Genomic DNA, 13,444 nt, shown 5'->3' with positions numbered 1-13,444 from the left:
CAAATAGAGATTTTGGTTGGCACGTTAATATATCGCATAACGTGCAACATAATTCTAATGGTAGGCAGATTCGAAATAAAGTTACAATGTTACAATTTGCATGCTTCAGATTTGCAATAAGGAATCAATTTAGCTTTTTGCATAAATCGCAAAAACTATTTTTGCAATACATTGTTGATATGTATGTGAGAATAGAAGGATGTCGACTACATTTTATAAGACAGAATCAAGTAAATTTGAGGGCAGATGTGTATAACAATATTAGTGATTATTTGCAAACGAATCAAGTAGGAGATGGTAGCTTAGGTCGTAAAGTGATTTTGCCTTCATCTTTCACTGGGTCTCCGAGAAACATGTATCAAAATTACTTAGATGCAATGTCAATTGTTCAGTACTTCGGCAAGCCATCGCTTTTTGTTACAATGACTTGCAATCAGAATTGGGCGGAAATTGTATATAATATTGATCCTAATGAATCATCTCATTTCAGGCCTGAAATAGTTGTGCGTGTATTTAAATCGAAGTTAAAAGAACTCATTTCTGACATTTGGAATAAATATATTTTTGGCAAAGTTGAGGCTCTTATATATACAATCGAATTTCAAAAAAGAGGTTTGCCTCATGCTCACAGTTTGATAACTTTATGTGAAAATGACAAAATTGTCGGGCCGGCTGATATTGATAAAATAGTTTGTGCAGAGATACCGGATAAAAATTTGCAGCCAAAATTACATGAATTTGTTGTCAAACACATGATGCACGGTCCTTGCGGTGTTTTGAATCCAAGCTCTGTATGTATGCAAGATGGAAAATATTCAAAACAATTTCCAAAGGATTTTGTGCAATTAACGAAAGAATCAGTTAATGGTTATCCGTTGTATAGACGGCGCGATAATAATGTTTCCGTTGATGTTAGAGGAAAGTCTTTAGATAATCGTTATGTCGTTCCATACAACCCATATTTGCTTGCAAAATATAATTGTCACATTAATGTCGAGGTGTGCACTTCCGTCAAAAGTATTAAGTACATATATAAATATGTATATAAGGGTTTTGATAGTGCAACTGTTTTAATTCAAAGTGAAAGCACAAACGAAAATGACTAACAAGTACAAGTTGAAGTAGATGACGTTAGAAATTTTTTGAATGGTCGATATGTGGGATCAACTGAGGCTATGTGGCGAATATATGAATTTCCTATGCATTTTCAGTCTCATACTATAATTCGTCTTCACATTCATTTGACACAAAGACAAAATATTATATTTCGCGAAGACCAAGAAAGACAAGCAGTAGAAAATCCTAAGCTTACGAAGCTATTAGCTTTCTTTCAATTGAATCAAAGTGATTCATCTGCTAATCAATATACGTATATAGAAATTTCATTGCATTATGTTTGGATTGATAGTAGAAAATCTTGGCAAAAAAGACAACGAGGAGGAGATAAAATTATTACTCGGATGTATATGGTGTTTCCCAAAGAAATTGAGCAATTCCATTTAAGATTACTTTTGTTGCATGTAAAAGGGCCAAAATCATATGAAGATGTGCGTACATTCAATGGAATTGTTTATAGGACATTTATCGAAGCATGTCATGCTAGGGAAATTGCGTCCAATTATAACGAGTGGAGAGTTTCTCTCAATGAAGCTAAGACATTTAACTCAGGAAAACAAATGCGTAATTTGTTTGCGATTAATTGTGGTTTCAATATTCTAGCAAATGCATTAGCGCTTTGGGTGGAATTTAGAGATCATTTAAGCGAAGATTTCGTTAGAGATGGTTGTAGTGTAGATGTTTCTTTTAATAGAGTATTATTGGAAATCGAGGATATTTTGTTAACACATAATGTTACATGTACGTCACTTGGTTTGCCTACACCTAAAATAATGCCAGAATTTGCTGATCTCGATATTTTTGAGAGATCTCCTTTCGTAGAAGAATGTTTATTTAATGAGCTTTATGATTGCGCAAATAATGAACAGCGTGATACTATTGATAAAGTTATTCGTGAAGTTCAGTATTACGATACAGGATCAAATGTGTTTTGTTTGACATCCCATGCAGGTTGTGGGAAAACATTCACACAAACGGCTATAATTCGTAAATTAAATTCCCTTAATCTTCGCTGTATTTCGTGTGCATTTAGTGGTATTGCTGCGAGTCAAAGCAATGCATAATAACACAATAGATTGTGAAGTACTCACTGGAGTTGCTCGCGGAAAACGTGTTTTGATTCCACGCATACACTTGACGTATTCAGGGACTGCACTGCCATTTAATTTTCAAAGAACACAGTTTCCACAGTCATCAGCGCATTTGCTATGACAATTAACAAATCCCAAGGACAGACATTTGATAGAGTTGGAATATTGTTGAGGAGACCTGTTTTTTCGCATGGTCAACTTTACGTTGCAGCCAGTTGAGTTAGATCATTTGACGGACTTAAATTTTATGTCAGTAATGAAGGTGGACAAGGTCATTTGGCTAATGATGAAAGGGTTTTTACAAAAAATATTGTTTACACTGAAGTTTTGAGAACTTCGTGATATAAAATATAGAATTATTATTATGCATTATTATCATTTTAGATTTCATTCAGTTTGAATGTTTTTCAATATTTAATTTTTTTCATTCGTTCATTTGCCAATTTCATTTCTTTGTTTCTTGCCTTCACTGCATACCGCGATTTGATTTCGTGATGGCAGAGTATAGGAATTTGTTTGATAATTAACACGGGAGCGAGATGTTGTGCAAAGTCGCATTGTCGAAATTATGCAATAAATTGACGCAATAAATTGCGTCAGAATTTCGAATTTCTTTAGAAGAAGGTGCTGTTCTACAAAATTGCTGATTCCTATACTGATAACTTTCCGATATCACCTGAAGAACAAATGTACGGAGCAGATGTTAAGATAATTTATTTGTTAAAAAGATTTCAAAATGGAGCATCAGTTCGAAATTTTATCGGTATTTCATTCAAACAATTCATCATATTTCATATTTCATACTAATTATTTTCTTTTTTCGCAGGTGCATATGTGGTCACATATGACGACAAATTTAAATTAAACGATTTGATTGGATTGATAATACAAGGAAGAATTAAGCCAAAACCAGAAACACAACAAATAATTTTGCACGAGATGAAATTATAAATTTTAATTTATTTTTTAAATTGTTTTCTACAACTTTCTTTAGATTTTGTTCATATTTTAATCAAATTCATCAATAAAATTTAAATACTATTAAAATAAATGAATTGTATTTTCTATTGGTCGAATTTCGACCACTGGCGACCCTAGTAATAAATATTACATCCATAAACCACACCAAAAAAGCCCCTCACATCCTATAAAGAAGGGAAAAATCCATAAAAACTTAACACAGAATAAAATATAGCAATAGTTGAACACAGAATTAAGAAAAATAAGCAAACATAAAATTGCGCTCGTCTCTACCCCCTGGGTGGATACATACAAGAAAACCTTTTTCTTCTTTAACTTAAAAAATAAATTGGAATTTAACCTTCTACTTATATTTTTCGGGAAAACTAAGTTATACAAATTAATATAACATATCAAACTGTATTACTTTAATCTTTTGAACACCTAATTCTTGATTTAAAAAAACACCAAATCTCAAGTTCAAGTAAGAACCCAATTAATGAACTTACTTATAAATATTTTAACATACCCTAAACGTAGATCATATATAAAAAATGTCCATAAGCATAATAAAGTTAGGTCATTTCGTAGATATAGCAGAGGTTATGAGGATCATCATATTAGACATGTGTAGCATCATAAACAAAATATTTTGTATTTGATAAGATAGTAATGTAAATTAAGATAAGTATATTTGATAAAGTTTTTAAATAAATATTAAATAAAGGGTTTTTGATATTAAAATAATAGACCATCATCAGCTTAACTAAGAAATAAGGTTATGTATGTGACATGGCAGAGCGGAGCTCCTTGCCCCAGAAACAGTCTCTGGGTGTTTATTTGAAGACGAAGTTTTTTACGGCTATCTTTTATACAAAGAAAGTCTTAAACAATGTAAGGGTAACAATGCTAGTACCCACTTAAAAAAACATTAAAATTGATTTGACGAGGGAGTTTTTTACATGTATACAGAAGTCTAAATTTGATGTATCCTTAATTTTGAATAATAGTACAAAAAACAAATTAAAAATCCATCAAAAGTTAACTGCTAATAGGTTAAGTATTACAAACGCAATACGTTGCACCAGGAACAGTGAATTACTGTTACCTGAAGACGTTTGTTTAGGCTTGTCATGATGAGAAGGGCTTGGGTGGATTCCTGGGTCAATCTCGTGAAGTCATGAGAAGTTTAAACGGATGTAAAGGTAACAATGCAAGTACCTAAAAACAAAAAAATTTACATTCAAACCATAACAAGAAAACGTAGCCCGAAACCAGAAAATACTTACAATGCAATATCGACAAAAACTCGAAAAATAGAAAATATTTCGACAGCGAATCGTTTTGCCGTTCTAGCCGAAGATGATAAAAATATCAGACCCGCCCCTACCCAGAAACCGCCACCCATATTTCTGCATGAAAAAAATTCAAACGCTCTTATATACTCCCTAACACAAAGTATTGGCAAAGATTCATTCCATGTTGTGCCTCTTCGTAAAGGAAATGTCGATGAAACAAAAATCTCGATCAACGAAGAAAAACATTACAGAGCAGTTGTAAACAACTTCGAAAAAAATGGAAAAAATTTTTACACCTATCAATTAAAAAGTGCCAAAGGATTAACAGTGGTTATAAGAGGAATAGCACCAGATTTGTACACAGCAGAAATTAAAGAAGCACTTGCAGAAAAAGGATTTAAAACAAAATCTGTGTACAACATTAAAAACCGCGATAAAGTTTCGACACCGCTATATAAAATAAAGCTTGAACCAGAAGGAAAGAAACTCAAATCGAACAAGGCTCACCCAATTTAATTCCTACAATTCCTACTCCACAGAAAAATATTAGTAGAAGAACCACACAAGCGTAAAAACCCGGTGCAGTGTACTAATTGTCAGGAATATGGACATTCGAAGTCCTATTGCACACTCCACAGTGTTTGTGTTGCATGTGGCTAGTGCAAGAACAGGTATTTTGTAACCAAATATTTTAACAAACCACGAAATAGCTAAATATGAATTGACTTGAAGAAATTACTACATATCAAGACAGGGGTTGCCATTACCAAAAATGATAATATAATTTTCGCAATAAAAATTCCAATAGAAACAATAAATGTCAATAAAAAATTATTCAAAGACAAATAATTTTTTCAATAGGACGATTCTTTCCAAGACTAGAGAAGCTGGTCGACATAAAAGGAATGACTATTATACAAATGGCACTGTTGAATGTTTTATATTTTTTGCTTTGTTTAATTTGCTTTCCTTTAAAGTAGTTAAAATAACGCGCGAGCTGCTCATTTTTTATTGTCAATATGCAACCCAATGTTGACTTTCGTCAACCTTGCATATATACGGTACTTCAAAATATAAAAACAATATAATTTTACAGTTTTTTGGCTTCACGATTGAACTAGCATTCTCGATCGCTCTCTTGCATTTCAAGTTCCAAATGAACAGCACGCGTTTTATTTTCGATTCTCAATTACATTTCGAAGTGATTTGTTAAAATTTAATTTCTTAAATTAAGTGTAAAGTAATTTGAATAAAATACTTTCGTTGTAACTTTCGTTTTTTATAACTTCAATAAATACAAAAACTCTTGTATTTTTTCATTGGCGCCCGAGCAGGGACTTGAAATCAAGTAGTAAATAATTTAAAAAAAAAAAAGTGAAATTTAGTGAACATTGTTCGGTGGAGCTGCAATTGGCAGCATCGTGATTTTCGTTCAGTTTAATTTTTCATTTTCCACGTGTGAAGTGGTTGCGGTAAATGTCGGTGTGGTGTCAAGTATCAGCACCAGACAAAAATCGTTAATAATAATAAAAAAAAAAAAAAAATCAACAAATTGCCAATTTCATCTATTCTGATGAAAACACGTGCAGGCTGCTGCTATTGGTTTTTTATTGCTTAATTATCATTGCTACTGTTGGCCGCTGCTACAGTAGTTTCCTGCTCAATTCTTATTGCTGCTGTTGGCCGCTGCTACTGGAGTTTCCTGCTCAATTCTTATTGCTGCTGTTGGCCGCTGCTACTGCAGTTACTGCCATTAATTCCACATTGCTGCTACTGGCCGCTGCTACTGCAGACTGCTACTGCATTTCGCTGGTGCTGTTCGCTGTCACTGCAGATCGATACTGCTCTTCATTGCTGCTGCTATTCACCACTGCTGCTGTTTCTTTCTCTTTCTGGATGGAGTGCAACTGTAACACCACTGCCCTTTGTCAGGTAAGAAAGTGCAAGTAATGATATAGTTGTACTAGGTCATGCTCTGACTAAACAAAATAGTCAAGGAAAGTATTTCAAATAACTTTTGCACTGGTAATTATTTGCACTTTTAAAATACATATATTTATATTTATCCATATCTATAATAAATAATTTGACGTGAAACAAATTTACCAAGCTGAGGTTGAGCTTCATTAAACATATACGTTCGGTAAATCCAATTATTTAATACAAATAATTGAGTAATTTGCAGGGGCAAATTATATACAAAGTGAATGCATTTTTCGTTTTCGTTTTCGCTAGTTACTTGCAACCACTTTGTTGGAATTTATCCATAATAACAATATTTGACTATTTATCGTTTTTTATTATCGTATAAACAAAGTAAGTGTATCTTTCGTATCTCTAATTTCTCGCGTTCACTTTGTTGGAATTTACTTACAACCGTCGCTCAACAATATTCAAATATTCTTATCGTTCTTTGCGCTGCATTGCCTTCTCTCTTCGAAATTTTAGTAAATTCACTATGTCAACGAAAAAGCGACCACCATTCCCACAAAAAAATGAAGATTTGGATAAACTAATCCAGCAGCGAGAAACTGTAGTGGCCAGTATCCTGCGTATTAAAGAAGTAATATTGGAGAAAACTTTTGATTTAAATCCTGTAGAACTGGACTGTAGGTTGGACATTCTCAATTCACATATTAAACAGGCCATGACTTGCCAGCAAAAAATAGAATGTATCAAGGAGTTTGATGTACTTCGACCAGATCTAGAAGAAATCTATGTTGCTTCAAAATCATTGTTCTTACAGGCGTTAGGTAAAAACCTCAAGTCTAGTATCCCTGATACTTCGCATGAATGCAGCAATCATCGTTCCAGGGTGCCAAATATGCGTTTACCTAAATTCAGCGGGAAACATTCTGAATACAAAAACTTCATAAGCCTTTTTGAAAGCTTAGTGCACAATGATCAGTCGCTAAGTGATATTGAAAAATTCAATCATCTCATTTCGTGTTTGTCTGACGAAGCGCTTGGTACAGTTAAGGCATTTCAACTCACTGAAACAAATTACTCAAAGGCATTAGCTAGTTTAAAAAGAGTTTACGATAACACTTGTCTAATCTTTTTCGATAGTATCTCGCAGCTTTTTGAACTGCCAGAAATGAACAAGCCATCTGCTTCTGCATTACGCAATATCATAGATACTGTTTCTGCCATATATGAGTCCCTATTGTCAATAGGAGATGATAAGAACATTTCAAATGCGATTCTTATTCATTTAGTCATGTCAAGAGTCGATGCCGCTACGAAATCCAAATGGGAGGAGCAATTAGATTACAACAAGCTGCCACTCTGGTCTGATTGCGAGACTGCGTTAAATAAGTGATATCAACACATTTCTGCTGACGAAGCTTCCACGTCAAGGTCTCGATCGAACACGCCAAAACAGGACAACTGGCAAAGTAAGAATGTAAAATCTTCACTTATGTGCAAAAAAAATAGTTCGCAAGAGGAAAGTAGATGTTTGTTCTGTAATTCGAAAGAACATATAATAAATTCAAGCTCCGCTTTTGCTGCTCTATCATTTTCTGAACGGTTTACGTTCATTAAATCGTCTTCGCATAAACTGTTTAAAAAAGGGCATACTGTGTCAAAATGTAAGGCATCACGTTGCATTGACGTGGCATTGATAAGGTAAATTCCACAGTGAATCACAGACTGCATGCTACTGTGAGATCCCGCATCAATTCTCATAATTTCTCGACGGATTTTTGGATAATGCATTCAATATCCACTATAACATTTAACAATACTATAGATTTCATTCAATTTTTCAATAACCTTTTTGATATATTTAATTCTAGCAACATTACAGGACCTAATTTGAAAGCAGGATTCTGTGGCTCAGTTGAGCAAATTTAATTTCTTAAAAATGCATAAAGTTTACTTAAGTCTCTGAAAATTGAAGATAGTGGTGGCAAAAATATTAAGCCTACATTTTCTTTTATTAATGGCTGGCTTCTTAATATAAATAGCCTCTTGGTAATGTGGCAATTTCTTTCCACAAAAGGTTTTCAAGTTTTATTGACCAGAAAACTTTGCCAAGATCGGTTAGAATATTTTTTTGGTGATATTAGAAGAGGAGGTGGTAATTGCACAAGAATAACACCTTATATGTTTTCGTGCCTCTTTCAAAAAAAAATGGTGCTTGCAATATGTTAACATTGTTAACGGTAATTGCGAATATTTCCCTTACTTTGATTGCCCTAATATTAACTTGCCATCCAGTTCGTCACCAACAAACTTAGAAGACCCTTTCCTGTCAACTTCATGAACAGATAAACTTGTTTTAGATACTTCCTGGTAAGATGTAGACCAAAATAAAGCTCAGAACGCATTTCTTAATAATTGCCATTTTAATATAGATGTAGACCTTAAAATATTTTTAAATCGTAATGCTTTCTCTTATATATGTGGATGGCTTTTTTTAAAAATGTAAATTAATCATAATCGTCTGTCGACTTTCCCAAAATTGCCATTTAGTTCAACCACCTCCTCCTTTTACTACATATATTGAAAAATTAGAATCACAATTTTCGGATCAGTTCGATAGCAATTGCTATAAATTAGGTGTTAAGACCAATTTACCAATTTATTTATTTTGATTTATTTACACAGTTTATATATAAATAGTGAAATTTTTTAAAGTGAGCGGACGTGTTTTCAAGTCGGTCACCGAAACAGTTAAAATTCACAGTCTTAAAACTATTTATATTAAATATCTTTGTATAAACCAAAAGTGCAAAGTGCATAAAATTATTAATTTGAAAATAGCGCGCGCTTTTTCGAATTTTTTGTTTATTTTCTTTTTGCATTACTTAATCTTAAATGCTTAAATAGCTGACAGAGACAGCAGATCAACATTTAAAGTTAAAAATAATATAAAAAAGTTTGAGAAACTAAATATACCAATGCGCTTTTGTGCATATATAAACACAACACTGCACAACACAATTCAGTTGGATATATTGTAATTTTTATTTTATTTAATTTATTAATCACCATTATAATTGTTTATTGCAATTGCAATTGTATTTTCGCAAAATAAACAAAAACAAAAATTTGTGTTTTGTCAAAAACAGCTGATAGAGACAGCATATGCTTTCTTAACGAAAGTAATAAATTGTAAATGTGGTGTTGCCACAGTGCATGTTTTTAATTATTTTATGAAACGTATTTAAACTTTAATAATTTTATTTAAAAATTTAAAACTTAAATAATTAAAAATAATCATAAAAACATACTTTAATTATATTGTAAAACAAGTGTATGAATAATAGTGCTACACGGCGACACTCTCAAATCAGTGAAAATGGCCTAAACAGCTATGTAATGCTTACTTCAGATGACATTAAAACTTTGTGCTTTTAACCACAGCTTTTCGTGCTTTAATGTTTGTGTTTTGCATGTTTTGTTCTTCGCCGCGGTTTTTTTCTTATGTTTGACGCAGTCCGTAATTTTCGGGTTTTAAAAATTTAAATATAGAAATTTAAATATTTAATCAATATATAAGTGCATAGTAAGAAAATTAGTGCAAGTATCTTATTATTTTGTGGATTTGGTATATATAGAAAAAAATAAATCAACCAAAGAATTTAAAACAGAAGTGTGCTTGATGTGTAATATTTTTATGTTTTATTGTTTGTGTTGTAAAAAAAAATGTAAACAATGTGTGTTTGGTTTTATTTCATTTCAATTCAGTTTATTCAGTAAATAAATAAAAAAAATGTGTTTTTATTGTTTCATAAATATTCAAATGTATGTTTTTGTGTTATAATTTGTAAAAATTTGTTTCGTTATTTCTTAATATATTTCAAGTTCATTTGTTGTTTTTTTTTTTTTTTATATGTTTTTCCTCAGTTTACTTGTCGGCTGTGCCCGCTGCTCATTGTCGTTTGGATCACAGGTAATGTCGTCCTATTATATTTTGTTAAAAAAATAAAATAGATTTTACTCTTCCTAGGTTGAATGTTGGACTTGTTTGGGTGAGTGATTCTTTTGGTGTATTCCTGCAATGGTGTTGGTGTGATATTTTGTGCTGACGGTCTGACGTCAGATTTGCACAAAATATTTATATATGAATATGTATGGTTGAAATTGCTTTATGGAAATTTCAGCCTTTACAATAAGAACACTCTGAATTCTTATAAATAAATATCAGGCAGTCCGTAAGGAACGCCGAAAGTATCGACTGAATACTCATATGGTAAACTTCGCTTTCTTATTTTTATTCAATCATATATACTTTCATCCATTCTGATGAGTCTGATTGGTTACCAGACGAAACGCGTAAATGGAAACTATTGAGTGACTTTTTCATTGGTTCCTTAACCAATTTACTTTTAGTTATATACTACGAATTTATTTCAAAAGAGCACAAGAAAATTAACTGTAGAAGTGAAACTAAGTGCTCTCAGTGCAACAAATTTGGATATATATCAAAAGATTGCACAAGTTTGAAGAATAAGTATATGTCGGAAAAAATGTAAATTTCGTTGTATAGAACGATCGATTTAAAAATTATGTTCAATGATATGGAATTAAATTGCTTTATAGACACAGGTGCTGACGTATCCATAATGAAAAAAAAAACATTTATGAAAGTAAATATAAAAATAACAATTTAGATAAAAACAATACAATATTATCCGGTCTAGGCAGTAAAACAACAAAACCGATTGGAAGTATTAAGGGCAAAGTGCGTGTGGACAACATCGAAAAACAACATAGTTTTCTAATAATAGAAGATGATGTGATAAAAGTGGATGTTATTCTGGGATATAATATTACAAAAGACTTAACATTTAAATTTAACGATGGTTACGTCTTCGAAAATAAAAAATCAGAACAAATGCAGAATGCATTAAATGTTTATAATATAGACACGGTTGAAATTAACGTGGATATAAAATATAAAGATAAAGTAGTAGAATTATTTAAAAATTATAAGCCTGAGCATAATATAAAAAAATCACCAGTAGTTGAGAAAATAATAAGAATAATACCAAACGATAATTTGAAATTTTTTCATAACGCGCCAGCCAGATTACCAATTCAAGAAGAAGCTGCAGTAAACACACAAATAGAAGAGTGGTTAATAAATGGAATTATTAGAAAATCGTATTCAGAAGTGGCAAGCAGAGTGGTAGTGGTTAAGAAGAAATGCGGGTCATATAGATTATCGTCAATTAAACACAATAGTTTTAAAAGACTGTTTTCCAGTACCGATAGTTGAAGATATGCTAATGAAGTTGGGTGATGCGAGGTATTTTATTGTCATAGACTTAGAAAGCAGTTTCTTATACGTACCGATTGAAGAGGATAGTAAAAAATATATATAGAGCTTTCGTAACTAAATGGGGTTTATTTGAATTTAATAATGCACCTTTCGGGTTCTGTAACTCATCGGCCAACTTTATAAAATATATAACAAATATATTTCAAGACTTGATTTACAGTGAGGTGTTGGAATTATATGTCGACGACATGATAATCGGTGGAAAAACACCTGAAGAATACATAGAAAAGTTGAAAATAGTGCTGGAAAGAGCATTAAAATATGATTTACAATTCAAATGGACAAAATGTACATTTCTGAAGACGGGAATAGATTTTCTAGGCAATAGATCGCATTGCAAAGTGAATCGTACAAGAACTTTAAAATTAAAGGAGGACTCCTCTACAAAGGTACAAGTTAACAGTCTGTTTCATATAACGGTACTTTGCTTAAAACACACAATTTTTGTATCTTAAGAAGGTGCAAGGAAAAAACATTAAACACATTATTCCCTTTTCAGAACTCAGTAAAAGTGCTGTTGAAAAAAGAATTTCTGAGGTTTTAAATATTATTATCTTCCATTACTTTACTAGCGATTGTATTAAAATTGCTGAAGAAGACATTTCTGAGTACATATGTTACAGCAATATGTTGCAGACAGCAACTTTGTCCTACACATAAACACTAATGATTTCTTACATAGCGACAGTCTCAATATAACCGATTTTTGCGAAGATAATTTACAGGATCCTCAGGTGAATAAGTTTATCAATTTGTAATAAATAATTTTGGCTAATTTAATTAAATTTGCTTTCCAGGTATCAAAACAGTTTTTACAGCATAAACTTCCGCTTATTAATGAGTGTTATAAATGTAAAAAAAAATTAACGAATCAACAGAGAATTGATGTAGCAAAAGAGATCATTAAACATCTCTTGGTGAATCCAAATAGAATGTATGCTTCACAGTTTAACATTGCAAAAACTGGCTGAATCGATATGTGAAGTTTTTACGGAAGAACTTCCAGAAACATATTACAATAAATATTGCGAAGGATGGCATGCAAGTGGCAAGCTTCATGATGCCTACAATAACTATCGGACAAGATTAGCAGCTTCTGGACTAATTACACGAAGATCAAAATCTACCGGTAGACGTGTATTCAGGGAACACAAAAACAATAAAATTTCTACTGATAACGTAGAAGATGATATTTTAAATCTTGCAACGGAAGTTAATTTTGATGTGGCTTTGCCCCTATGGCAAAGAACCTTTGAGTTTCGATGCAACTTACTTAAAACAAATATATCAACTTCTGATTTTCTACAACAGTTTCTGATTTCAGCACAAAGTACCAACGGTAGAAGTAGTGCAGTTGCTGTCGTTTACTTGTTTTTTTTATGAAATTAATTATATTGACAAAGAACAGTGAGTCGAAAGGAAAGATTGTGTAAGCGAATTTACTGACACCATGGCAATGGCAAATGAAAAGCCTCAGCCGACATCAGAAGTGTGATGTAACTCACAATTACCAACTTCGGAACAGCATTGGCGCGAGATTATCGATCAACAAAATAAAAATTTTAGTGAGTTAATAAAAGTTATGCAGTCATCGGGTGCGAATTCTCAGAATAGCACAAATGTTACTTTGCCGAAATTCAATCCCGATTGCCGTAGCGCGGATGCGTCAGCATGGTACACAACGG

At 32.3% G+C, this 13,444-nt stretch overlaps 2 protein-coding genes across 2 annotated transcripts; both read left to right on the top strand.

The window, feature by feature from the left end:
• The first annotated feature begins 6,923 nt into the window (after positions 1 to 6,923).
• Positions 6,924 to 7,787, top strand: LOC119677190. The gene has a single exon (XM_038088462.1). It carries the CDS (start codon positions 6,924 to 6,926, stop codon positions 7,785 to 7,787), a length of 864 nt encoding a protein of 287 aa, XP_037944390.1.
• A 3,703-nt stretch (positions 7,788 to 11,490) lies between these two features.
• Positions 11,491 to 13,069, top strand: LOC119685863 (the record flags this gene model as incomplete). The annotated part of the gene is given in 1 exon segment (XM_038100260.1): positions 11,491 to 13,069. A coding segment is annotated over 1 exon segment (374 nt), but the record flags the coding sequence as incomplete, so codon positions are not given.
• Between the last annotated feature and the right edge of the window lie 375 nt (positions 13,070 to 13,444).

This window comes from Teleopsis dalmanni, chromosome 2 (assembly GCF_002237135.1).
Source record: "Teleopsis dalmanni isolate 2A chromosome 2, ASM223713v2, whole genome shotgun sequence".
Lineage (NCBI taxonomy): Eukaryota > Metazoa > Arthropoda > Insecta > Diptera > Diopsidae > Teleopsis > Teleopsis dalmanni.
Note: the sequence above shows the minus strand (reverse complement) of the source record. Positions and strands in the feature narration are given on the sequence as shown.

What these genes read in the sequence shown, in the direction of transcription:
- LOC119677190 (XM_038088462.1), top strand. Translation starts at nt 6,924, where the DNA reads ATGTCAACGAAAAAGCGACCACCATTCCCACAAAAAAATGAAGATTTG.